Source organism: Aulonocara sp. 'chitande type north' Nkhata Bay, linkage group LG11 (genome assembly GCF_057382095.1).
Source record: "Aulonocara sp. 'chitande type north' Nkhata Bay isolate Kocher_YH1m ecotype deep benthic linkage group LG11, A_spYH_male_GT1.1, whole genome shotgun sequence".
Classification (NCBI taxonomy): Eukaryota; Metazoa; Chordata; class Actinopteri; order Cichliformes; family Cichlidae; genus Aulonocara; species Aulonocara sp. 'chitande type north' Nkhata Bay.
The window spans coordinates 18,079,435-18,107,394 of record NC_141354.1 but is presented as its reverse complement, the minus strand read 5'-3'; the positions used below and the strand labels follow the sequence as shown (position 1 = coordinate 18,107,394).

At 39.5% G+C, this 27,960-nt stretch overlaps 3 protein-coding genes across 5 annotated transcripts in view; 1 reads left to right on the top strand and 2 right to left on the bottom strand.

Annotated features, from left to right (window-relative positions):
* Positions 1 to 1,526, bottom strand: part of sntb1 (syntrophin, basic 1) — a 36,484-nt gene extending 34,958 nt beyond the window's left edge. Inside the window, exon 1 of the mRNA XM_086310842.1 lies at positions 734 to 1,526. Within this exon, the coding sequence (XP_086166968.1) occupies positions 734 to 1,277 (544 nt within the window). The 5' untranslated portion in view covers positions 1,278 to 1,526. The remainder of the gene's footprint in view (positions 1 to 733) is intronic.
* A 4,371-nt stretch (positions 1,527 to 5,897) lies between these two features.
* On the top strand, positions 5,898 to 10,539 carry LOC147318759 (nuclear factor 7, ovary-like). Of its 3 annotated transcripts, none has more exons than XM_086309922.1 (2): positions 5,898 to 5,916; positions 9,109 to 10,539. In XM_086309922.1, the coding sequence occupies exon 2, from the start codon at positions 9,131 to 9,133 to the stop codon at positions 10,394 to 10,396; it is 1,266 nt and encodes a 421-aa protein (XP_086166048.1). In that variant the 5' UTR covers positions 5,898 to 5,916; positions 9,109 to 9,130; the 3' UTR covers positions 10,397 to 10,539. The 3 variants fall into 3 exon arrangements, with proteins under 3 accessions (XP_086166048.1, XP_086166047.1, XP_086166046.1); XM_086309921.1 differs by lacking the exon at positions 5,898 to 5,916 and adding an exon at positions 8,616 to 8,880 and having other exon boundaries at positions 9,129 to 10,539; XM_086309920.1 differs by lacking the exon at positions 5,898 to 5,916 and adding an exon at positions 8,617 to 8,880.
* Positions 10,540 to 12,925: 2,386 nt separating this feature from the next.
* On the bottom strand, positions 12,926 to 15,984 carry LOC147318758 (CCN family member 3-like). Its single transcript, XM_086309919.1, has 5 exons — positions 15,803 to 15,984; positions 15,367 to 15,595; positions 15,011 to 15,265; positions 14,409 to 14,632; positions 12,926 to 14,255 (listed from the first exon to the last, which is right to left on the bottom strand). The coding sequence occupies exons 1-5, from the start codon at positions 15,851 to 15,853 to the stop codon at positions 13,962 to 13,964; spliced, it is 1,053 nt and encodes a 350-aa protein (XP_086166045.1). The 5' UTR covers positions 15,854 to 15,984; the 3' UTR covers positions 12,926 to 13,961.
* Positions 15,985 to 27,960: the final 11,976 nt, after the last annotated feature.

Genomic DNA, 27,960 nt, shown 5'->3' with positions numbered 1-27,960 from the left:
ATTATTCTTTTCTGCAAAAGGCAATCAGTCTGTAACCTGTTTCCAAATTATGTAATAAAACAGCACCAAATGCCAGTGTTGTTCAAGACTAAGGTGACTGCAATCTAATTTGATATAAACAGGGTGAATTAATATCGGCTGCTGGAATAATATTTACTTTCCCAGGTATGACAACCAGCACCTCTCTTCTTTAATGTAAAATAAATTACATCCTACAGCAGAGGTCAAAGTGGAAGCAGTGTTTTTCCCGGTTCTTTTCTTTTTTCCTGCACATTCTATTAATGTAACAAGTGAGTGACAAGTGACTGTAATTAACTGGAAAGTAGAAAATAAAAAATGTGTCTAATGGACATGATCGAGAAACCTGAGTCTAAAAAGGCAACCATGTGGAGCCAGAGGTTCTTCCGACATTACCGGTGTCATTCAGTGAAGGAGCACTGCTCTCCTCACGTCTTTGAGTGAGTCTATGGGCATCCCAAAAATATTACGCAACATTTGAGAAACTGACACACAAACTGATGTGGAATATGTTACACTTAGCTCTTACCGTCGGGGTACGCTTTTCACTCATTCACTAAATAAAATCTGTACTTGCACAAACACTCACAGGGGCTTCCAAAAAACAACCCGTAATCTAGTCAATCAATAAAAGGTTCCCCGACCTCTACCTCTCTTTCAGGTGTTCCTCTAATTCTTTTATCCTCTCACATGCCTCCTCTCCAGTATGCCTTACCTTCCAGAGTCACCTCTTTCCCGGCTCGTTTCAACGCCTGCACAGCCTCGTCGTGGGTCGCGTCCCGCAGGTTCATACCGTTCACGGACAGGATCGCGTCCCCCACATACAGAGACTGGGTCTGGTCCGCAGCGAGCCCCTTGAATATTTTACTGATGAGGATGGGCATCTTATTCTCCTTCCCCCCTTTGATGCTAATCCCGAGTCCCCCGACTTCCTGCTTGGTCACCTTGACGCACCGCTTTTTGTTGGCGATCGCTTCGGGTACCCGCTCCGGGAGGTCCGTGAACGCGGTGCGCACAGTTTGGGGGCCATTGTTGGAGTTGGTATTACTGTTGTCATGGTAAGATCCGTTGGTAACGCCGTTAGAGTTGACATTGTCATCGACACTCTCGTTAACGTTGCTCTCACAGCTTAACGTGAGCGCTTCCTCGTTCAAGTTGACCAAAACTTTGTGCCACTGCTCTCGCACCAAAACCTCCACAAATCCACTTTTTTGCACTCCAGAGCCAATCGGAACTCCAGTCGCTACTACCACCGCCATCTTTGGAGCATTTCTGTAAAAAATCACATGTGATTTAGTTCCCAGTGCGCTCGCAAGTTCCACCCTATCTCCCTCTCGCCCGGGCTGGACTTTGCCCCCTCTGAAGTTTTCTGCAGGACTTATATCGAGCGTCCCGTCCGACCAGCCCGAGCTCTTTCAGCGCAAACTCCCCCTCCGCTCTGCCTGCCCAAGATCCTATCTGCTGGGTGGAGTTTTCCTCCCCCCGCCGTCAGCCGATCCCATCTCCAGATCCCGCTTGTACAAAATGTGTACATCATTTGCCAACTTCTTGTAAAACACGCTAACCACAGAGGTAAACAAACACCGGGTAGATTAGGCAAAAATTCACTTCTCATCTATTCCAGCTAATTCAGAACCGACAAGACTACCATGATATGTGCCTACACTACTGTCATGTTAGAGTGGGCTTTACGAATCTTTTACACTGGCAGGAAAAGAAAATGTAATTTGTGGAGTAGAATATTTTTGTTTTGTGCGCTCTTGGGTAAGATGGAACTGAAGTCACGGAAAATTTGCATTTTTTTCCACGGCGCTAGATTTTTAAAGACATATTTAAATAATATTAATAATAAGATGAATCATATATATGACTAGAACTAATTTCCAGTCTTTCAAGTGTCTAGTGGGTTCCAGTCTTCTACGATAGCCCGTTTTTCCGTGGGTGAAGTGAGAAGGTTTTACGCGCGTACAGGAATGCGCCTGTGCGGGTTTTGTTGTTTCGAAGAACGAAAGAAGAGAGGGAGCACGTTTTTCTCTGAAACTCTGTCAAGGAAGGCCTCCCTCTAAGGCTTTGCTTTGTCTACTATTATCAAAGGACGTCCTTACGCCCTGTCAATCACACACGATCCAGAAAGCTGAAAAAAAAAGTCAGTCAGCTCAGACCTTGAGAGCGCAGCTGGAGATGTCAGCATAGTGACCGGAGCTTCTCGGAGCATCGCTGGTCAGGCGGACCTTTCTTCACAGGCTTAACCCCTGTGTTCAAGTCTAGTGAGTGACTGACATTGAGGCTGAGACAAAATCAGTTTCATCTCATCACCAACTCCTGACTGCGTGTCAGTAAAAGCTGGAATACTGAGAACAAGAACAATGTTTAATGTAAACGTCTTTAGCTCCGCAGCTGTCTGGCTGTGGATATTACTCACAGCTGCTCAAGTGCTGAAACGTGCTGAAGTAGACCACAGTGTCACACTAAACTATTAGAAATGTTGCTACGACACCTACCGGTGACGCCTTTAAATACTAAATACTAGAGCCTCTTTGGCGATTTAGTGAATGTATGACTTGGCCGCAGACTGCTAATGTAGAGTATTTAACCTCAGTTTTGTGCCATATGTGCACAACTAGATTGTGTTTGGGATTAAGTTAAAACGTGTCATTAAAAGTTGTTCAGTTATGGAAATATGTAGGAATGCTGTGCAGTGTGGGAAACAAGCTTCCCTACAAGCCTGCCCTAAAAACTATGTCAGATCATTACTACTGAGCTGCACTAAAGACATGATTAACTGTGAGCAAGAGACTGCAACAGAAATACAAAGAATATTTTTAGTTTAATGAGGTGTAGGCAATACAAGCGATTTTTACTTTTATATGGAAATGAGCTGTCACGTGAAATGTACAATCTTTGTTGTGATAATGACCTTCAAAACAAACAAAGAAACAGAGAGGGAGAGAGTGCTATCTTTTTAAAGGTGATGGTACTTAAAGGTGTTAATAAATCTTTTTTATATCCCTCCTCACCCGGCGACTTGATTGCACATTTTGTTTTCAGTGCATCAGAGAGCAGCTGCACAGAGGTGTGGTTACACACAAACGCACATGTTCTGTGTTGTGGGTCTGTGAACTGGCTTTCTGGCGATAATTAAGAGGGGGAAGCAGTCAGATGAAGACTTACTGGACGCACATGTGTCCCGATCTTGTTTTGAGCTTTGTTTTTTATTATTATTACTATTATTTCACTTTTTATTGAATCATTTATTCATTCAGGGCCACCAATGGCCCCAAGGGGGAAAAAAACCACACTCATTCGTAAAGCTCACTTTGGTATATCTTTTTCCCCATCTCTCTTCAGCTTTTCTTCATCATCCATCTCTAGGCTTACTAGGCTAATCCTCCCTACTAGGCCTATTTGACCCTAAAAGCATGGATGCTGTGTTTAAAAAAACTTGTCAGCTGCAACATGTTTCAGCTGACAAGTTGAAAAATAGGAAGCTAAAGACCAGGAAAGATGCATAATGCTATAATTAAATAAAGCATTTTTCAACAAAACAAGTGAAAAGAATTTGGAGATTAAAAATTATCTAAATTCTACTGAATGGCTGTTGTGTCTGGCCTATTAATACATGTAATTCTGTAGAGGAAACCATTTCAAGGGCACAGAGACATTTCTGAAAGCCACAGCTACGCAAGGGAGATAACTGGGTTTTTTTTTTTTTTTGGTAAAACATCCCCAGTTATCGACTGGGAATGAAGAAATTATTTATATATTCGAGAATGCATATAGAGATGCACCCTATCAAAAACTTATTTCCAAATTATATTGTTCACTGACCAATCTAAGGGGTCATGATACGAGATATGTTAAAGCAAGATGGGAAACAGAGGGTAATCTATCCCTAACAGGAGAGGAATGGGATGGGATCTGTAGGCAGCAGTGGTCGGTAACAAGCTCCGCCTCGTGGAGGGAATTCAGTTGGAAGAATGTAATTCGTTATTTTAATACCCCGGCTCAAAAATCCAATTATTCTCATAACACAACATGCTGGAGGCAGTGTGGACATGCAGCAGCAAATCATTTCCACATTTTATGGGAATGTCCTCGTGTGGTTCCATTTTTGAAGGAAATACATAAAGTCCTGGAAACAATCTTTCAAAAGAAAATACAATTTCATTTTGCAGTATTGTACCCGGGTAACTTAGAGAGTCTTAATCTATGCAAACCGGATAAATATTTGTTCAGTGTGCTGTTGGTAGCTTCCAAAAAGGCCATAACCCGCCGTTGGCTTAAGGAGGATACTCCTACTATAAATGAGTGGATTGATGTGATATATACTATTTTGTTATGGAAAGAATAACTTTTAGACTAAAGTTGCAGGCGGACACATTTGAGGATTACTGGTTGAAATGGTTGAAATATGTACAAAATGGGAGGCCCGATTTTGTATAATCTCATTGTATGTTCTGGTTTGTTAGTTTGGTTTTGTTTTGTTTCCCCCCACTGTGATTAATAAAACATAAATTAAAAAAAAAAGGGGGGAGATAACTGTTTGGTGATATGATGAATAAAATGTGAAAATATCTTTTAGGAAATCACAAGAGACGACCATCCAGCTTGCTATCAGTCCATAAGTTTAAAAAGCAGCCCACAGTCTAAAAAGCAGCATCTATGGGCATTAATGCACATGGCATGAATAACATGAATAACCATTAATGCCGAATGATATATACAAGTTTTGGAGGGACAAATGCTTTTTTCCAGGGGAAGACCTTGCTTAATTCAGTAAGACAATGCCAAACCGCATTCTGCATGTATAATCAGATCCCTGCAGTCTGGGTGCCAAGCAGGAAAAACTAATATATTTGGTGCATTATGAAATGAAACATACAACAAATGAGGCACTTAACTGTTGAGAAAAACCTTTCACTGTCAATTTTCAAAAAGCTTATAGAGCTGATGCGACTCAGTGAGAGACATGGCCTTACCTCAGCTTTACAGAAACATGTATAGTCATCATATTGCTTCACCAATACATTTTTTATCTATTAGTTTTAGCTGGAATGAGAATCGAGTACACTGAGAAAACCTTTTTAAGTTTGCTGCTTTAAGACTGACATGTCAGTTTTCCTATATAAAGCTTATACAGGGAAAAACATGGTGGGAATGACCATTGCCTTTGTCCATGCTTGGTGGCACATACATCTTTATGCTTGTCCAAAACAAAATGAGGACACGCTCCTCATAGACAAAGAAAAAAAGATCAGGATTTTGTAAAATACACTTCTCAAATCAATTAAATGAACGCTTGAGATCTGAATGGGAAAGAAAATCATGCTGGATAAATGTACTGATATGGACTGAGTAATGTGTTAGGGATGAAATGATGCCACATTGTTTGACGGAAATGAAAATTATCAACCAAATCAAAGGGGGAAAATGATGCAGCAGGCTAGTCCATTACCAGTAGTCCAGTAACTCAAAATGTTAGTTTGTATGGCCCCCACATGCATGTGTGCATACCTGATGGTGCTCCTAATGATACACAGTTGGTGTCTTGGGGGATCTTCTCGCAGATCTTGGGCAGGGGCGGATCTAGAATGGTGGCAAAATGATTTCTTGCCATCCCTATTTCCACCCAAGTGTTACATATGACAGAGTTGTTTATCAAAATAAGATAGCATTAACACTTTGAGCCTAGCTATTATTAACACTGAATATAAATTATAAAACTGAATATATTACATAGTGTTAACCCCTCTCCACAATTAACAAATGGTTCAGCCCGTAGTGCCGACCGGATTTATTTCTTGTTTTCTGACTGTGATTGTGCCAGATCACATTTTGAATCAACACCGTGGGCATTTCAGATTTCACACAGGTGGTTGTTTGTCACATGGAATGAAGGTGAGTTTTATAAACCCTCTGAGGTCCACGGACACACCTGACTGATTTTAGCTGATATAGCAACAAGCTGCAGCCACGCTGAGTCTCCATTTGAGCTTGTGTTGAAAGTTCGGACTTCAAAGTATACACCAATTGTTTAAGAAGAGAGCAAGGAGAGAGCGAGAGAGCGATGTCAACAGCGAGTTTTGAGATGTGGGAGATTTGTGACGTTAAGCGTGGAGTGTATGGTTAGTGTGTTTTGTATTCGTTGTTTTGTTTTGTGTGTCAGTGAGGGCACTAATGAATGTTACAAATGCAGATTGTCATGTAAACACTGTCTCCAGGTGGAGTGATACACCTGTTGTCAGGCCCGCAGGGTTTATCCCTGTGGTGTCTCCACTGTCTTGAGGCGGACGCACTATTTATTTATTTTATTTTATTTTTACTGTCACAAATAATTTGTGGGTCATCTTATTGTGACACCTGATTGTTCTCTCATTTTAGTTATAGCAGTATTTCTTTTTTTTTATATGGTTGTATAAAAAAACAAACAACAAACCGCCAGATGCATTAGCTGCATTTTTAGATAAATAGTTGCATATAACTTTATTGTTTACAAAATTTGTGCATAAGTTTTCAAAATTTACAATTTATATTTGCATTTCAAGTTATGAAAATAATTTATTAAACATGTCTGTGGTTTTTACAGTAAAAAATATAACTACTACTAGGATTTTATGTTTTTTGTGTGATTCCATATCAGTTATGTTAATATAGTATGTCAATGAAAAAATAACTAAATTCAGATTTCTAACACTTTGTGTAAATTTAAACATGTAACAATTTGATTATTTCTAACAAAAAATAGTGTAAAACTTAAGTTAGACTTGTTTGTAAATAAACCACCCCATGTTGTGTAGCTTTCTGGATTATATACTTATTGGGCTACATACTTATTTATTATACAGGCTATACAGTACATAAAATCAAAATTCACATGTTTTATGTAACTGAAATGTTTAATTATGTGGGGTACAGAAAATAATTACGTTATAGACCATATTTATATGAAATGTGTATAATTACTGCATTTGAATCGTTTTAACCATATGTAACACCTGCATATGTGTGTTTTTGTTTTTGTTTGGTTTGTTTTTGGTTTTTTTAAAGGCTTTGATTTTGCCACCCCATTTGTTTTCCATGTCACCCTAAAAAAAATTCCTCTAGATCCGCCCCTGATCTGGGGGCCATTCAGTAGTATCAGTTCAGTGGTGTTTATGTGTTGATACACAATAACTTGATGTAAAGCCTTATTAGTCCGACAGAAACAAAAAATAAGCAGCAATTTAGCAGCATTAAAAAAAAAAAAAAAAGGTTTAAGCAAAATAAATGATTTGTTATTTAGGGTTAATTTTAATTTTACCTGCACATGGTTTGGCAAACAAAACAAGCACTCCTGATAGTTTAGGACACTCTTGGTAAATATATCTTGTTCTCAGCAGTTATATTAGAAACCACAGGTACATAGTTTCAATAAAAGTTTCATTGCCACTCCATGCCCTCATGGCTTACATGACTGAGCCCGTCTATCCTTTCACCTGTTCTTTCGTGTTTCCTGCCTTCTCATCCTCTCATATTTCTACTAACTTACAAAAAATTTTCCCGTCAAAAATATTTTTTCTTTTACTTTGATTACAGGAAAAGCACAGCTGAAACAAATTAGATATGTGTTCCAGTAAGCCATATAAGTGAGTCAGCGTGCACACCACAAGGATGCTGGATCTACTCCACCCAAATGGAAAGTAGTTCTTGTCTACATGTAGCAGATGCTGGATGGACATTAGAAAGACCAGACATATTTACTGGTTAGCTTGCAATTGAGATTTGTGCATATGGATAAAGGGGTGGCATGATGCTGAATGGTGAAAAGGGGGCTGGGAGATTAAGTTAATGGCAGCTGGACAACTGACTGGCACAAAGCTATACAAATATATGAGAAGCCAGCTGTCAGTGTGACATGCTGGTGCCAAATGGAATCTGATACTGAAATGAAAAAAATAAAACAAAACGGATTATAGTCATGCTGGTAGCACTTAAAGTGTGTAAAGTGCTTACCTTTGGTTTTATAGAAGAAAATAAAACATTATCATATAACTTGTTGACCAAGTACAACTTTGCACTATCTGTTTCTGGGTGGTTTTAAAACTCAGGCAACCACAATTAGAAACAAGAACTTCAGTCAAATGTGCAGGCAAAGGAAGGAATATTGCACAATAGTTCATTCCTGTGAGCGAAACACACAAACATAGCTGTGGAAGTTAACCCTTTAAGAACAGAGGCTGTACAAGTAACCACTTGCTTGCTACAAGAAGAGAGTTTTTCAAGATTAAGACACTCAAAGTCGCTTCTCGTGGCTTTTGTAAATAAGTTAATTTAGTGATTGCAGTAAGAGATAATTAAAGACAGTAGTGCTTATATAACTCATGCTCTCAGTCATTTAATGTCATTATTTGCTTTTCAGGGCTGTTAAGAGGTGAGGGTCATAAATAAACAAGTCAAAGGGAGTGTTACTCAGCAGAGCATGGAGCTACTTTCGCATCATTTACAAGGAAATGAAAGCAAACAGAGCAGTTTGTGTACAAAGACAGGAAACAGGTCTGCATACAAGGCGGGGCTCAGCTCCCCTGGTTTATGTAGAAAACTAGGATGAGTATTTTAATACTTTGAATTCTGCTTATAGTTTGTTGTTTTTATAGTACATTTTTACATGCATACTTTTCATGCCATGTGGATGCCAACAATACTTCACCAGTTAAACCTGGACTTGTTCCCTGTGAGTGTGAGTCAGGGGAGGAGGAGCACATTTCAATCGTTTATAAGGAAATGAAAGTGAGCATTGCAGCGCAGTCGAAAGTCAAACTTTTAAAGGCAGCATAGTTTGTTTTAAAGAGGCAGCAGAACAAATAAGAATTTGTGTCCAGGAAGGTAAGGATCAAGTCCTTTAATAACATCCATTTAATTATGTTTATTCAAAGTAAAGTGAATGATTAAAACTTGTTGATTAGACTTTTACGTGGAAGTTTAGTTGACAGCAGCATCGGGGTCACTCTATGATCATGTTTTTAGCCTTGTTTTGTTATTTTTCTGGTGTGTAATGGCTCATATTAGTAATTCTATGAATTAATAATAGGTATTATTATTGATACTCAATAGATTTCAAACTCATGCTCCAGGAATGGCCGCAGCCAGCAGTTTTCTGACAGAAGATCAGCTCCAGTGCTCAATCTGCCTGGATGTCTTCACTGAGCCTGTTTCTATTCCATGTGGACACAACTTCTGCAAAGCCTGTCTCACCAAACACTGGAAAGACAAAGAGCAACGTCAGTGTCCACTGTGCAACGAGAAGTTCAACAAAGGGCTCAAACTTCGTGTCAACACCGGATTCAGGGAGGTTGTGGAGAATTTTAAGACGCTCCCTGTAACAGCTGAGAATAATTCTCCACTCCCACCTGGACAGGTGCCATGTGATTATTGCTCTGGCAATAAGTTCAGAGCCTCTAAAACCTGTTTAATCTGTTTGGCTTCTTTCTGCGAGACACATTTAGAGCCTCATAAGAGAGTCGCTGCCTTAAAAAGACACAGACTGACTAATCCTGTGCATGACCTGGAGGACAAAATATGCACAAAACACAACAAAATTTTAGAGCTCTTCTGTAGGACAGAGCAGACTCGTGTTTGTACCCTGTGTACGGAACACAGCGCTCACGATACTGTCCCTTTGGAGGAAGAATATGTAGATAAAAGAGCTCAGATGGGGAAGAAAAAATTAGAAGAGCCAGAAATTAAGCAAGAACAAGCACAGAATTATCAGAGGATAAAACTGAAAACACAGAGGAAGAAGAAAAGCAAAGGTAAAGCAAAAGAAAAAGTGCCTAATCAGATAGTAGGTCCTCCTCCTTTTTCTTTTCTCACTGAGGAGCCACGGCATATCGGTGGCTATTCCTACATCTCTGAAAATAAGGGCTTGTCTGAAGGGAGATTTTACTACGAGGTTCATGTTGGAGTGCAGACCGGCTGGGTTTTAGGAGTTGTCCCGGAGTCGATGCAAAGACAAAAGAAATTCAGACCAAACCCCAGGAATGGAAATTGGATTGTAAGGTCAGGAAGTAACTACTGCAGATGTCAACAATGCCTGCAAATGCCTGTTTTAAGAAGAAGGCCTGAAAGAGTCATGGTGTTTGTAGATTATGAGCAGGGATGCTTGTTCTTCTATGATCCAGACAATGCAATGATAGTGTACTCTGTTACTGGCTGCAACTTCAGCGAGAGGATTTTCCTGTTCTTTCGTCCTTTTGAGGAACTCAGCTGTGTACAGAGGCTGCAACGGAAGTTCCGAGAAATTTTTCAAGATCTAGAATCAAATCGCTTATACTGGATGTTTGTTTTGATATTCGTGTTTCTGATTTCATATTGGACGTCATTGAATGAACGAGAGGACTAATCTAATCCTACCACTGATGTGATTTCCTTTCAGTGCTGGATGCTTGGCAACAATGATGTTGACCTTTGCTTTTTAATTTACTACTTTTTAAACTTCCTACTAAAAATGTTTTTCAAGAGTATTTCTTAAAGAGATATATATATATATATATATATATATATATATATATATATATATATATATATATATATATATATATATATATATATATATATATATATATATATATATATATATATATATATATATATATATATATATATCTATATCTCAAAAAAAAAATAATTATTATTATTATTTTTTTTTTCTCATCGTTACTCTTCACAGAGAGACAGAGATGGATATCTTTTCCTGTATGAGCTGGAAGACTAACAAGCTGTGGTCAGTGTGCTTCCAGCTGCGTAGTGATGAAGGAATCTGCCACTTAACCATGTGCAACAATATGATGGAACTTTATATAGAAAATGTCAGAAAATCACAATAAATGCTTTTACAGCTGTAATATTATCATTTTTGAGTACATTATTATTGCACGACATGAAAAATGATTCACATTAGGTTTTCAAGAGCATGGTAACACCACTTGGGGGAGCAATATGCTCACGCTTTCTAATACCCCCTCATACGTTCACAAATCACTAAAGTCAGATGAAATACTGTATACAGTATAACTAAACAGTACTTAATGTAGCTAAACCACCACATTGGGTTTTATTTTCAATTTTTAAGAAAAATTAAAGCTCCTTGGAGACTTAAGGTAAAAGCAATTTGTTCGCTGCTCAGAAATTAATGTTCAAGATTTTATATTTAGCAGCTCTGCCATATAATTAACTGGAGAGAAATTTCTAAGATAACTATAATGAAAGATAACTTTTCATTTTGCATTATCAGCTCAAAATTTCTATTTGCAAGGCAGCCTCATGGTCAGTCCTGCTGACATTCCCAATAGCCCCAGTTATAGTGTTAATGTCAGTATCATGCCAGCATGCTGAACTAAGAACATTATACAAGCTGAAATAATAATAAATGATACAGTGTTGATACATAAAAGGTTTCTTTATGTCAGTGATACTGTATTGACCTAAGATTTTAAATTGTATTCTGCATGTTTTTCAAGTTGTTACTGTATTGTTCTTTACATGTTACTGGTTTTCTGGTCTATTTCGCATAAGATGGAATCCATTCACTTTTTCTATGCAAATCCCTCAAAAAATTCGTATTCATATCAATAAAAATTTTTTTTAGAGTAAATACAACTGACTACAACATAACAAGCTTAAAATCCTATAGCCACATGTTAAAACCACACATCTCCACACACCTCTGGACAGCAAAAATAATGCAATCAGAAGCACCGACCACACTGTCAGCCCCCGCTGATTTGAGCTATGAACTAAAGTTTCCACTGAGGAGGTATTTTAGGAAACTGTGGGAGTCCCACAGGGAATATTAGGCTTTTCCATTATGACCGCCCAGGTTGGGTTCATGGAGAGAGGTCAAAGAGCCACCTCCCACTGTCAGCAGAGTTCACAGGGTTTGGTAATTCCCAGGTCCCAACACAGACATCTTAACGTTTCAAAAGGGAATCCTTTGGAAGAGGTATTTCCCAAAACACGTGCCTGAAAAATAAAATGTCAATTTATTTCTGGGAAAAAGCCTATTTTTGTCATTTGAATTTGTGGGTTCTCAAACTATATTACCAAATTCTAAATTCTTCTTCTTAATGTAGAGCAGCCATTGTCAGTCAAGTAATAGTTTGCAAATCCAGAGTCTGACATAGTCACGTAACAATTTCCCGTAGACATCAAGTACAGCAGATGTGGATCTACCACGCATTCAGCAGCATCAGAGAGCAGCCAGTGAACACAGCCCACAGATCACTGGCTGCTCTCTGCCCAGCCTGGAGGTCACTGCAAACTCTCGGTACCTCAGCAGAGCTGGCAATATCATCAAGGACCACTCTCACCCCAGCAATCAACTGTTTGAACTATTACCGTCAGGCTGACGGTACAGGTCACATAAAACCAGGACAAACAGATTCAGGGATAGCTTCTTTCCCAGAGCTATCACCGTAGTAAATAAGCACAAAAACAATTGAACCTGCTTAGCTATACCGTACCGTCACTGCCATTATATTATGCTGCTATTCATACTGTCATTATATTAATGCTGCTATCCTGTATATATCGTTTGAGTACTTGCGATTATTTTATTGTACTTTTTATATTTTACATTTATATTTATTATTTATCTTGCACCAAGGGAGTGGCTCTCCAATTTCGTTGTACTCTGTACAATGACAATAAAGGCTATTCTATTCTATCAGTGGCACGCTGTGTCCTGCAAGCTTTATTCGCAAGCTGCAAGTTTTATATTAAAAACTTGCATGTGTTTCACATTTTGCTCAAACCAATTGAAAATGATATTTTATCCTACCTTCATCCCAAGAGTAAGAATGATTCCAAATGCAGATTTTATCATTGCATGGCAATAAAAAGAACAAAGCTTTCATACAAAAAAATACACCTTTATTTCAAATGCTGGGATTTGCAATTTTTGTTCAGAAACGTACAAAAAGAAGCTGAAAAGGATCAAGCAGAAAAAATATATACAATTTGTGTTTAATATTACCAGTTAACTGTGTATTCAATACACACTCGGTCAAACAGGCTACACAGCAAGTATTTACAAAACTTTTGTCATGATCAAAATAGCTGTTACGTGCACTACTTTAAATAAAACTACAGAAACAAGTCCACTAGAAATAAAAAGCGTACATTTAAAACAGAGGCAAGATTTCAAGACAATGTTAGAAATGGCACTTAGACACCACAGTGAACTCTCTTTCACCGGTTGAGCTTTTGTTTGCAACCATGTCCAAAGTAAACAGTTCAGCTATTTCAAAAACGTGTCTCACGGTGGGAGAAAAGGTTACTGATCGCCTCTGGTTGTAACCTTTGCTCTCACTCTCCTCTTTTCTGTCTGTTTATCAATATGAATTTTAATCCAAGTGTCAAGCTGTACAGTAACATTTATTCTGATACAGGGTATTCTTGCGTTTATTAGCAATAAACACTATGTTGGAGAAAGGCTTCGTACAGTCATGACACAACCCTGTGCTTGTATATCATCATACTACTCTACCTCTTTAATAGAGGGTGTTTAAAAGACTCTTTACAGCCTACACTCATCTGTCCAAATCTATTATGGAAGGATTGCAGTATGCTGTATCTGATCTCCAAAAGTGAAGAGGCATCAGATGGAATCCATTCCAGTCATAAGGTTTAAGTGCTTTCATCGTACTTAATAAAAGTAAAGATTTTTTTATCTTCCACAGGATGTGAAACAATTCCTCACCAGGGGAATCAAAAAATGAATACATGAATACATGTACCACAATGGACAGATGTCAGATGTGTACATGTCCCAAATTATGGCTCTATTGAATATAGTGTGTATAGTTCTTCATTTATACTAAAGATATAGATGGTTTTAAAACAGAGTCATTAGCCACACTCTGGTGATAATTGTGATCTCACTAATAAACTTTTGGGTACTCCCTGATCTATATTCGCATGCCAGTGTAACCCAGCTCTGAGGGCGGCCACGCAGCATTGTCTCGAGGGCAGTGGCGGTGGCAGGCGCACGTCGTGATCACCATGACGGGCTTCCGTGTAGTTTTCCCATTAGCACACTGGAACTCCACCAGCGCGGTTTTGGTTCTGTGAGGGGTGCAGCAGCGTCCGTCTGTGCAGGAGCCACAGAACCGAGGTTTGTAGGCTTGGACGCTGGTGCAGTTCTTATAGGAGAGGTGAATGGCTTTGCTGCGCCTCACCATCTTCTGGCACCTACTGCCTCTCTGCAGGGAGCGGTAGAAACGACAACTCAGTTAATGTGCGCTACATCGCTCTGGAAAATAACTCCATTCTTGTGCTTTGTCGTTGTGAAATTAGCTTATGCAGTCAAGTTACGCAAGCTAAAGAAAAGGAAGAAACCTCTACTCAGATTGTACCTGTTGTGCAAGCTGTGTCAGCTGGACCTGCTGCTCATCGCAGGGTCTAATCATACACAGCCGACTCTGCTTCACCATCTCACACCGGCTGTTCTTATTTGTGACCCTGGTGGACACCCCCATGCCGCACGTTTGAGAGCACGCTCCCCACTCTGTAGTCTGCTCAATGCAGTTCAGGCTCCGGTCCCAAGCGTCAAAACTCACAGTTTCTTCCTGACGGTAGGCTGAATGAAACACAGAAAGGCAGTTTAGACAGAAATCTAAAAGTAAAAGCTTCAAAGCATATTCTGGAAAAGCCAGTGATCACCATGTGCCTTGGCATGTTTAAGAGACCATGCTCAGGTTGCACATTCCAGACTCATGTTGCAACACTGTCTCTTTGTTCTGTGCTTCCTCGTCCTCAAATCTTACTCTAATTTCTTCTTTTACTCCTTCTCCTGGTTCTTACTACCTTAACTCTAAAAATGTCAAAGAAATATGCAAAACCTTTTAGCACTGTGTCTCACAGAGGAGTGACTCCAATTTCAAAAAACAATGTGCAGCTTATGTACACCTCAGTATAAACAGCCCATCTCATTTCATCCTACTTGCAATCTTCTCACCTGCCATGGCAAAGCCGCCCAGTGCAATGGCCCCAGCCTGGGGCTCACACACCCACTTCTCGCAGCACTCTCCAGGCACCTGGATCCTGCGTGGCATGGGGCAGTCTGGTCCAGGCAGCATAACATCCACGTTGCAGCGTGACACACATGCTACCTGCCCGTCGCGGCATATGCACTGGTACTTACAGCTGGGGAAAAAGGTCTGACCGTTCTGGTAGACAGAGCCGTCTATAACACACACAGCTACCTTGGGAGCTGGAGGAAGAAGGCAAAACAACAAGAGAGGACAAAACTATGAAGGGTTAAGCTATGATTTTGAAAAATCTATGTAGTAGCCCTAAGATCATCCCATTCACCTGCACAAATACCAGTCCTCTTGTGGATGTCAGCTGAGTAGTCACATTGGAGCCCTTTACGTGTGTCACAGGGGTTCATGTCAGAGCACGCCTGCCCTTTTTGACGGGCGCACACCAGGCAGCAGATGCAATCATCCAGAACCAGAGGCACCCCAGGGGGACACATGGGAGGCTCTTTAGGGCACTGGCATCGACGTGGACACACCTGGCACCAGACTAGTGTAAAAACCTATGGAAAAAACAAAAAATGTATTTCACAAGTTAGTAAATCTCCATTTTTAAACTGATTGCGAGTAAAACAAAAATATAAAAATATACATCAAATATATATAAAACTATTTAAAATGATTTAACTACCTGGTATTAAATAATAAAACACTTCCATGTTAAAACCTAAAGTCCTACAGGGATATTTCATTACCACTGTGATTCCTACCTGTGCTGTGACGAAGAAAACAAATACCACTCTATCCACCACACTGACCATCTTCCTGCATGGAATCAAAACTATTTGCAGCCTAAAAAACGTGCAGTTGTCTTCAGGGTCCGATTTGAGTCCTTTGGTTCAGGGTTTATTCTTCCCTCCTCTCTGGCTGTGTGATGTAGCAGAAGGTGTCTTTGTCGTTCTGGTCAGAGTTCAGAAGAGGAGGACCTTAAATACAGCCCAGCTGTCCTGCTGGCACCATGACGACAAACAGGAAGGAATGCTGGAAAGATCTCCCAGACTGCTGGACGAAGGCGAGGGCTGCATTTTATGGAGCGACCGGATCAAAGACGTGCCACGAACCCAACAGAGGGTCCAGCTGACACAAGATTGGATTCTCCGAGGAAACGTTTTTATTTTATTCAGCTGAATTAATCATCATAAATTATATTTGTGCATTCAGTTGATTGCACAAGAAACAGCTGTTTTTGTTATATACACTTTTATCATAACTATTTATATTATAGGTTCCTTTTGTTGCAGTCCAAGATGTTAATATCATATACAGCAGGCTGGCTCTTACTTTTAACCCTTTGACCTCTTTCCTTGAACCGTGCCTTGGAGGTCACAGTGAAAAACCATGCTATTCCCTGTAGACTCATTTCTATTTCTTTAAATAGCTGCACAGTGGAAACATTTGGTTCATCAGCAGCTTGGAAAAGCAGGGAGATGACAAAAACACATCTATCCTGAGGTGTATTATGGTGTCTTCTCACCAGACATACAGTGGCTTGCAAAAGTATTCGGCCCCCTTGAACTTTTCCACATTTTGTCACATTACAGCCACAAACATGAATCAATTTTATTGGAATTTCACGTGAAAGACCAACACAAAGTGGTGTACACGTGAGAAGTGGAACGGAAATCATACATGACTCCAAACATTTTATACAAATAAATAACTGCAAAGTGGGGTGTGCATAATTATTCAGCCCCCTGAGTCTTTGTAGAACCACCTTTTGCTGCAATTACAGCTGCCAGTCTCTACCAGCTTTGCACATCTACAGACTGAAATCTTTGCCCATTCTTCTTTGCAAAACAGCTCCAGCTCAGTCAGATTAGATGGACAGCGTTAATGAACAGCAGTTTTCTTGCCACAGATTCTGGATTGGATTTAGATCTGGACTTTGACTGGGCCGTTCTAACACATGGATATGTTTTGTTTTAAACCGTTCCATTGTTGCCCTGGCTTTATGTTTAGGGTCGTTGTCCTGCTGGAAGGTGAACCTCCGCCTCAGTCTCAAGTCTTTTGCAGACTCAAAGAGGTTTTCTTACAAGACTACCCTGTATTTGGCTCCATCCATCTTCCCATCAACTCTGACCAGCTTCCCTGTCCCTGCTGAAGAGGAGCACCCACAGAGCATGATGCTGCCACCACCATATCTGACAGTGGGGATGGTGTGTTCAGAGTGATGTGCAGTGTTAGTTTTCCGCCACACATAGTGTTTTGCATTTTGGCCAAAAAGTTCCATTTTGGTCTCATCTGACCAGAGCACCTTCTTCCACATGTTTGCTGTGTCCCCCACATGGCTTGTGGCAAACTGCAAACGGGACTTCTTATGGTTTTCTGTTAACGATGGCTTTCTTCTTGCCACTCTTCCATAAAGGCCAACTTTGTGCAGCGCACGACTAATAGTTGTCCTATGGACAGATTCCCCCACCTGAGCTGTAGATCTCTGCAGCTTGTCCAGAGTCACCATGGGCCTCTTGGCTGCATTTCTGATCAGCGCTCTCCTTGTTCGGCCTGTGAGTTTAGGTGGACGGCCTTGTCTTGGTAGGTTTACAGTTGTGCTATACTCCTTCCATTTCTGAATGATCGCTTGAACAGTGCTCCGTGGGATGTTCAAGGCTTGGGAAATCTTTTTGTAGTCTAAGCCTGCTTTAAGTTTCTCAATAACTTTATCCCTGACCTGTCTGGTGTGTTCTTTGGACTTCATGGTGTTGTTGGTCCCAAGATTCTCTTAGACAACCTCTGAGGCCGTCACAGAGCAGCTGTATCTGTACTGACATTAGATTACACACAGGTGCACTCTATTTAGTCATTAGCACTCATCAGGCAATGTCTATGGGCAGCTGACTGCACTCAGGGGCTGAATAATTACGCACACCCCACTTTTCAGTTAATTATTTGTAAAAAATGTTTGGGATCATGTATGATTTTCGTTCCACTTCTCACGTGTGCACCACTTTGTGTTGGTCTTTCATGTGGAATTCCAGTAAAATGGATTCATGTTTGTGGCTGTAATATGACAAAATGTGGGAAAGTTCAAGGGGGCCGAATACTTTTGCAATAGAGATGAAGCTAACTGGAATCCAAAATGAAAATCATTTAATGGGGGCGTCTGATTCCAGTCCAATACAGTTTTCATGATCATCATAAAAAAACATGAAATAGGTTCAATCTTTGTAGTTGTTCTTGTAATCCCACATGCATGTTAGGAGACATTTAAACAGATTAAAGCAGATGACATTGAAACTGGGTTCACACAAAGGTATAAGTGGATCCAGTGCCACTCACGTACAAAGTGGGGTTTAATAAAGTGTGTGGCAGATGTTCGTGAAGGATGCTTTTCTTGGCACAACCCCAAAGGGAGTGTGTCTAAAAATCCAGAGCAGTAACAATATAGTGCAGGAGGTTGTTTCTGTTTTGGAAAGTTGGCATACAACACCTGATTTCACTCAGTAATACCAAATTTATCCATGCTGATATCTGTTTTGTTGCCACAACAATATATATTTTTTCACATTTCTAAAATAAGTGAAATAGTTCAAAACTATGATTACATCAGGAAGTGTGTCCAGGTTCCAGCTGTTTTTAAAAGCTTCTCGGTCCTTCGCAGTATACTGCCCCTTTGATAGTGAGTAACATAAAGCAAGCCAAACCCACCCCCACCCCCAACCAAAACTCAAACTCTCTAAATAACTTGGCCCTGCCAAAAGCTTCAAATTCAGTGCTGTTCAAACAGTTTTACCAGAGGAAGCCAAAGAATGTCAAACTTCACAACTTTGTTTGCTCAGTCTGCGCAGAGATCTACTTTTTAACTTCGTCCATTATCTCCTCTTCAGCTTCTTTGGACTAATAGGAGGAGAGGCTGTGCCAGACATCTCATCATGAGCAGTAGAGCTGTAGGATGTGATACAATGTCACTAAAAAAGAAAAGTTTTTTTTAACATCCATCATCTGCTTTTGTTCTTGTTTCTTTATACTATCAACCATCCAAGATGCCTTTCTTTTGATATTCACTGGCAGAAAAATACATTATTTGAATGCTCTCCTAATATTTTTCTTTTTACCTGATTACAAACTTTACAACTTTTAGATCACTGTAGAGTTTTCACTGGCCGTGACCGTTGGGGAAAATATTTAAATTCTTGGAAATCTTTGAGCAATGTGGTTACAAATCTGTAGATTTAAAGGAATGGGTCAAAAAATGTAGATGGCACCGTAATAGAAGGAATAATGTAGAGGCTGAGATGACATTTATCCACATGTGCCAGTCTTTCTGTGTCTATATTTATTTCTCCAGAGGGGGTCTGTGGCTACAATAGTAGATGAGGTCTCATCCCCCTTTTTGTTATTGTCACTCGTCTTTTGTTTACCTGTTAAATGCATTTTATAATCCAGCGGTAGGACACGTTTTAGTGCCACTTTAAAATGAGATTTGACACACTGAGAGGTTATTACCATAATTTGGCCTGTCATCCTGTTGGTGTTGGTGTTGGACTCTGCTGTAGGGCTGTAAGCTTTTTGCCAAGTGGTCAGGCCACACAGTCACAGCCTCCTCTGAGAGCTTCACGCCCTGATTCTCTGAGCGTTTACAGTCAACAATAGTTTGCAACAAATAATAAGGAAACCTTTGTGGTGAACACACCGTGTGGTGCAGTGGGTGGAGTATTCAGCATCTTTGACCTGTTATTTATATTGTATACAAATTTGTATGATGGCAATAGCCACTGTGACAACGTACCATCTAATGGTTTGTGGATTACTGTTTTAAAATTCGAAGTTTGGCACTCTGTTTCCCTTTGAAACCGGGGGTGGGGGGCATATTTGGACAAAGTTATTGGCTTATGCTATCTGGCAGGCTGGCCTGGTTAGCAAGATGGAAGCATGGATCCCTGGACAGTTATACTGGATGCTGACTTAAAAACATTCAAAAAAACAAAGGTAACTATTTTTTACATTGTAATAAAATGTAAAACAGGTGAGTTTTGCCAATCCATATATTTTTCCATCCATCCAGTCAGTCAGCCAGCCTGTGTGGAAGCTGTGTGCATAGATTTGGCTTTGCAACCAACCTTCATTAGGACATTTGAACTGTAGTTTTGACTCTTTCACAGCTGTCTTTTGTTTTCCAGTCCTTCTGCTCAGTTTAATTATATGCTCCTGACATGTTATGACACCTTATGAGCCAATATTAAAATGTTCTATTAGGTTTAGCTTTTGGTGAGTGTCACACTTTCTTACTTTGTAGTTTGGAATCCCAAATCAAATGTACATTAAACCTTTTTTCAGCTTTATATTGCATTTAATTACACCGTTATTACAGGGTATTCATATTTCTTTATATGCTTGTCATAACATCCTTTTTCAAAAGTGACTTCATTGTTTGCAGAAAGTTTTCTCCACCTGAAAACCACCTGGGATAAGTCATATGGATCCAAACATTCACAATGCAAATTTGGCTGGTTTCTCTGTTGAAGACAAATATAATTATTTGCACAGACTTCTGTTTGTAATAACTGTAACACACTTAGAACAGAGCTTTTTCCAGTTTTGTGAAAATGATAAAAGTGAACACAAAGTCCAGTCTGGGTTATTGGTCTCTCCTGATATGTTTTTTATGAAGCCCATAAAATATTTAATGTTCTTAGTGTGCATTCTGATGGTGGTATGAAGTAAATGAAAGAGTGTAAACTCAGTAACTGCAGTGTTTGATCAATTCTTTTCCAAAGGAATTACAAAATAAGACCTTGAATAATTCAACATGGTTAAAACTGCCATGCCTTAAGTCCAAATATGGTTCTTTTCAGTAAACAGGCTTTAAATCCTCAAACATATAACTCTCCAGCACATTGTTATTTTCTTACAAACTGAAAGGAATACTAATCATAGTAGTATATGCTAGATACAAAACGCTGAAAAAAGTGGCAGCCTAATAAGCTGTTCAACCAATGAGTCAAAGCATAGTAGACATGGCTTCAGGCTCTCTCACCCCGACTAGGGCTTCATCTCTTGCTCTGGCCGGGTTCAGGAAGAGTTGAAACATCCTGATCAAAGCGACTCGTCGCCGTCGCCTAAATTTTAATCATCTGCTCAGGGCAACATATTGAAAGTCTTTTATCATGTCCATATGAATCATACACAAAGTTTAATGCTCATCGCAATTTAAATTCGCTTGCCTAGTGGCAGTCAGTCAGTGGGTTTAGCAGCTTGGGAGGCCACCACAAATCTCTCAGTCAGGGTTTATTTGCAGTATGCCACTGCATATGAGCTGAATCACTGGGACAGAGGCATGTGTCTCTAATGGTGGGTGGTAGTGGATGGACACAATGTGGAGCTTCAACTAATAAAACATGTTGTATGGAAAAACCACAGGCTGCACTTCAACAGGATGTCAAATGGCTTTATACTCTGCTGAAGGAAACAGAGGGACCCGATGGCTTCCTGTGTGCAAGGAGAGGGAAGCTTTAGACTCAACTTTTCAGCTGTTTCGGGTGCAGTAATTGAATCTGGTCATAAAGTACGAGGGACTTTCTTTTGCTCAGTAGCAGATCATAGTTTTCAAGCAGTCAGCCCTTGGAGTCACTTATTGTCTTAAAAGTACTTAAACTGGGAGGTGCCTGCCTGCACACATCAGCGTCATGTATCTAACTTGAAGATGTGCAGTGTTCTCTGAGGGAAAAACCAAAATGTTCATTCTGACAGTCATTTTGAAGCAGCAGAGACCGATAGCAGCAGTGCAACAAAAGCGTGTTTAATGCTATTCACAGTCAGTCTTTGCATTTCCAACAGGACACCCTGTTGAGCTTTCTGTTTGTCACAGTTTGCAGCCGAGGGCAGAGTTCATCTGTTCCATGGTGATGTTTGTTTTAACGTCTTTGTGGCTGAAGAACTGAACACATGGCTGCCACTTGGGGGAGAGCTTATAAAAAATCAGACCACAATAAAAAATTGAATTCACAGCCAAGTTTAACGGCGCACAAAAAACGAACTAACTGAGGGAGGTCTGACTGGAAAAGCTGACAGAAGGGCTTGGACTTAGACTTTGAAGCCTAAAGTATATTTGGTTTATATTAAGATCAACGATCACTGGATTTTTGGGGATTATTTTACAAATTTCCTAGATTTATGAGGGCATTTACAGGAGAAGTATCCCTAAAAACATAATGTTTAAGTACGAGTGCCTGTAATTGCATGTTTTAAATAAGTTCTGTATCTTATAATAAAATATTCGCAGCTGAAAATTTCAAAATGTCAGCATATAAACACGTTTTGGGTGGTTTGAGTCATTGGCTTTATCACTGCTGCCACACACACTTAGTATTATTCTTCCAATACCCTTTAAAAGCATAAAGTGTATACGCAGTCTCAGTGCTGTGTAATGCACTGGAACTTTATGATTGTTACAGAAATAGTCATGTTTACTGCCTGATTACTAAGGACTTTATTTCTTAGTCCTCACTTCATTTCATTCCTTAATTTGTGTTGCAGAATAAACAGTTTGAAATGACTGGCAAGATTTGTTTTATTAAAACATTTTGACTTATGAACATTAACATGGTTAAACGTGAATGTCTGTTTTGTGCTGAGATGTCCTAATAAATAAGTGATCAGCTACAATAAATGAATTCAGTAATAAACAATAGGGAGTGTGAATTCAGATTACAGATTACAGATTTTACTTGCTGTCAAATTCTGTGGTTTTATTTTAATTTGTTGTTTGTGGTTGTATTTTGCTGGTTTCTGTATTTTAATTTATTAGAATCTATTTTAATCTACTGTTTTATTGATGTCATTATTATTATTATTATTATTATTAATTCAAACCAGTAGCAAAATAATAAATTTAAAAACGATACATTTAAACAGCTCTGAAATAACAAGTAAACATAAGAGTTGGGTTGTTAGAAGAAATGTTGTGATGGCCCACTTTATTAACGAGCAAGTTGTGTCGATTTCTTTGCGTTTTTGCATCTGAACCTCAAAGAAGTTTGTGACATAATGATAACATTTAATCTGTTTGATTCACTGTTCTGAGTTTGGCTAAACTGCAGCAAAAATTTACGAGATAAATTCAAAGGCCCTTGTTTCACAACATATCTTGTCTTTGAATGACCTTCTATTGCAAAGGTCATGGAGCTGCTCAGTTAAATCCTTGGCAACCAGTGACCTGGCAGATTGTGAAGTATGTTGAGAGTTCAGCTTATAGGTCCTCTGGCTATTTAGCACTGGCAACGTGGGAATGTTATGCTTCACCTAGGAGAGGGATTGAAACGCAACTGCTCAGAGGCAGGCTTTTAAGGGTTACAATTTACAGCACCTTTCTTATTTGGTGTTTACTTACTTAGAATATTCTGGAGAAGTGACATGGAAGAAGGACTGGGGTCAGCCGTCTGCCCAGCACCACTGCCTTCATAAATTTAACTACCTATTGTTCCCAGTTTAGCATCGTCAGACACGCAGCTTCATGCAGCAGGGCATTCCTGCAGATATTTACCCAAGAGCTAGGCTTAGCCATCAAATTGCATGTAGTCTCTGTTTTTAGGGAGTAAAAATGTATCTAAAGAAAGAAAAAAATTTTTTGAGATGTGCAACATGTTCTTGGCTCTTTATTAGCTGGCCTTACCTCCAGTCAGGACACGTGGTCAGCTAAAAGTTTTTTTGTTTTGTCTCTTTAAACTGCCATGAGCTCATCTGCATCTGTGAGTACATTGGGCTTTTGAGAACAATAAAAAAAAACAGTCATACTGTTAAAAAAGTGGAGTGTTCATGCGTAGCTCTATAGTGGCCTCTTCTGGATATAAAGAGAACATTCGTGCACAAAAGTGATCAACCAGGAAATCAAACATATATGTAACATATACATAACATATATGAGTGTGACACTTTAACACTCTAATGACCTCAGTTTTAATTTGATAGTCCCACTTTGGGTTTCTTTTGTTTTTATATGTCAATGTTTATAGGAGAACAGGAAGCTTTAGGAGTGCGACAAGTGAGAATAAACCTTAAACTGTTTTGCAGACTCAATTTATTATCACTGAAAATCACAAAAATTGTTGGTGGGTTTTTTGTTTGTTTTGTTTTTTTCACTCCCTTGCCTGTCTGCTAGAGGGCAGCATTATCCAATATTAAAATGATGTTCTGTGCAGAAGGGAGTGTCTCCTCTTTCCAGCTCTCCCTCTCACATGCAGGCACACACACATACACACACACAATCCAATATGCGTGCACTTATTGGTTCAGCAGCTGTGTCTTAATTACTCAAAGGGCTTCCAGCTAGCACACCAATATTGTAACAACAGGTGTAGCTTCACATGTCGAGAAAAAATCTCCCAGCGGTTGAAATGTTCCTTTAGTATGCTACATTCAAGACTATTTTGTATTCATCATCAACATGAGATATAACTTCACATACAACTTATTTGCTTTTTTCAGGAAAATTGTCCCACTGATGGAAAACAATGCTCCTATTAGCCATCTTAGTTCTTGGAACTGAACACAAAGACAGAATAATGACTTCAAAGTGAAAACACATTAGACGCCACGTGCCATGTGCCACTCAAAGGAAAAACGCAGTCGTGATTAAATTAGGAATGATTCTTGGCTGTAAAATCTACCTCGTTAAAGCAGTAACCCAGCAGGTGCCCTTCTCGCGTTTAATAAGACAATAGTGCAAATACATTCAAAACAAATCATAAAACAAGTTAGATTTTTTTTGGTGGCCTTCAGAAACAAGCCAAATCTAAACAGTCTCTAAGGCTGTTATAACACCTTCCCTGTTTGGTTTGGTTAAAACAAACTGCCTGTTTGCACTTTAAGTGCAATATGGGCTGGTGTGAATTTTGACAGGTGCAGCCTGGTGCAGACCAGAGGAAGGTTCCTGGTGCAGGATGTTGATTGTGAAAGTGTGACATGAACGCAAGCAGACAAGCCAGAGTATTTTTGGATGATAAATTTGCATTGAATTGGCAAAAAACCAAAATCTGCTTTTATAAATGAAATGTATCAGCACTGTTAAGGTCAAAAACAGAGCAACACCTTCACTTAAGTGACTTGTAATGCATTTTCAGCCTGCAATAATGTACCGACACTATAGATTAAAATCTATTATTAATAATTTGATTTTCCTATTGAGGATGAACTAGAACATTTAAAGAATTGAATGTCATGCAGACTTGTTTTTGAGTTTTAATGTATTCAACTTAATCCAAGCACACAGAAACATCCTGTGCACCTCTACATTGTCTCAGGAGCTTGAAAATAAAGCGCCTGAAGTTTCGTGAAGATGTTTCCCCTCCACAAGTCCCAGGTATTTAAAACCCTGAGGGGATTGTCCCTTAAAAGGGTTGTTGACCAACTGTTAATCATGTGTTTCACCACATGAGCCAAGGTGTGGAAAAAGGTCTGCCTTGTTACCACCAGAGGTTTTGGGGTGAAACCACTGTAAGATCTTGCTTCGCCCTATTGGGGATGACCCATCGGGGTCACCTGACACATGTGAGTGGATGGCAGACAGTTGGTATCACAACGCTCCCTTTATTCAGTGACAGTTGTTCACCGCGGACATAGACGGCCTCCTTTAGGCGCAGTGTACAAAAGGATAAAAGTCACTCGCTTTTCTTCCAAGATTCTTAGAGTGCCACGGCCTGGATGACTGAGAAACTACACAGATAAACCTCTACACCACCATATTTGACAAGTGATGTGGTATGCTTTCCTGTTTGCTCAGATTAGTTTAACAGATGTTTGCAGAAACAGTTGCATAGATGTGAACATGATCTGCATATCTTAGACTTAACTATAGCTACCCTTTAACCATATATTGTGTCTGGCTTCAATAGACATACTCCAAGAGCTTTAAAGTATCAGGCACAGCTCTTGCAGTGGAACACTACAAAATAAATGCATCCATGGGTCATTACTTAAGAATTAAGCTCTACCTAATAGATTTATAACCTGTTTAGGGGCTTGGAGCAATGGTGGTTCAGGGATATTTTGCTCCGAGGCCACATATCAAGAGGCATCACGTCTCCACTAAATAAATACAACCAATATTATAAAGTGGAAATTATTTACACAAAAATATGGATCTTTCTCCGTGCAGTCATTTTTATTCATAAATGAAGGAGGTAGCCATCTATATCTAAGCTTATTCCTGGGGAAAGAAAATATTACATTTTCCCGGTAAAGCGGATCTAAAAATCCAAGAGCCTTCTGTTTTGACTCAAGATATATTTGTGATATCGTCAGCCTTTGGCAGGCTGATAGTGGTTCAGATATAGTCCAGGTCAATCTGAAAGCACTGTCATCTAAAATTAAGTTTTATTCAGCTGATAATACAAGAATGATTAAACTAAAAAATGGCCTGAATAATTCTGAATACACCGTGCTCCAGCCTTGATGATAGAAATTGTATTTTATTGAAATTCCCTCCTACTCGCCTACAATAGCTGTTAAACATCCACTGCAAATGATTCATGTGATACGGTGGTTGGCCATAATGGGAAAGTGTTTTGCAGCAATTGGGTAGCAGCTGCTCTGCCCACACAAAAACACACAATCAGCCCTTAACTGTACCAGACATGCACGAAAACACTCGCAACTGAACCTATTACCTGTATAAAGCAAACAGTGTAAAGGTAGCAAGGCTTCTTTGGTGAGTGATCTCTCACACACACACATGCGCGCACAGGAGCTTTGTGGAGACTCAAAGGTTAATGAGGCTCCATAATCCAGAGTAAAGCTTTTAGGTCTTCACCATTAGTCCCTTTCAGTGGCTTGAGGGCTGTTTTTATTTTAACAGCTTTAGTTTACATTGTCCATCTCTGTGAGCTGTTAGCAGAGAAGGATCAGAATGACATGTGTTACAGTGTATGTGGTGGAGTATTTAGACCTGACCTTCTCTAAGCAGATCATTGAGCTCAGCCTGATCAGAAACAGTGTTTTTAGAATACAAATGATCAGCCAACAAACGGCTATTGGATTAATCTTTATCCCAGGGATGTGAAACTCATTTTACATGTTGGTCACATACAGCAAACTTTACCCAGAAGTGGGCTGGATGAGTGAAACTCTCTTTTCTGTCAGTGTAATAACTAATCTCTGAGATGTCTCAATATAAGGTTAAAAAGAAGAAGAAGAAGAAGAAACTGAATTTCCACAGCATGTCTTGGTCTTCCTTTTTGACAGATGTGTAATATTACAGAAAAGGTGCTGGTAGTTCATTGCCCAGACCGCTCCGTATTTATAAAACAAGGTTTTTGTTCATTTAAAAAAAAAAAATCTATAGACAGCAAAAACAGGAACATTTAATTGTTTTTTGCTTGTTTACTTTGAGATCTTCATCAGCAGGAAAAGTAGTTAAACGTATGAAAACACATTTAAAAGTCACAAAATTGACGCCCTCCTTCACTTTTACCGAAGCATTTCAGCTGGTCAGGTTTGAGTCTTTGCCAGGCCAATTCTGGCCCTGGGCCTTATGTTTGACACACCTTCTGTAGCCCCTTATTTGCTTCTGCACACTCCAAACATTATAATTCTTTCCTTGTGTTTTTGCAGCCATCATCATCAATGTGATAAAACTGATAAAAGAAACTGAAAAGGCGTCTCATCTACAAAGACTGTGCAGCTTTCATGTTATTATTTTCTACAGGAAACACCAGCACCGGCTTTAACATTTTAACCCTCTCAAGGCAGGCGTTGCAGATTTGCGACATTTAAAAGCTAACAACCTGATTACCCCACATACATATTTTATGAGGTTTTTTTTACTCAGAAGTACCACTGCAGGTATTCTTTTGTGCATTAGCAACAAAAACTTAATTTGAGCCTGAGAGGGTTAAAGATTTTACATGACACGAGAAATCAATATGCCATTGTTTAT

Excerpts from the sequence above, each read along its gene's own strand:
- LOC147318759 (XM_086309922.1), top strand. The coding sequence starts at position 9,131 with ATGGCCGCAGCCAGCAGTTTTCTGACAGAAGATCAGCTCCAGTGCTCA.
- LOC147318758 (XM_086309919.1), bottom strand. The coding sequence starts at position 15,853 with ATGGTCAGTGTGGTGGATAGAGTGGTATTTGTTTTCTTCGTCACAGCA. Across the intron at positions 15,266-15,366 it reads GAGGACTGGTATTTGTGCAG|CTCCCAAGGTAGCTGTGTGT; the intron begins GTGAATGGGATG and ends TTCTTCCTCCAG. Across the intron at positions 14,256-14,408 it reads TGACACAGCTTGCACAACAG|AGAGGCAGTAGGTGCCAGAA; the intron begins GTACAATCTGAG and ends CGCTCCCTGCAG.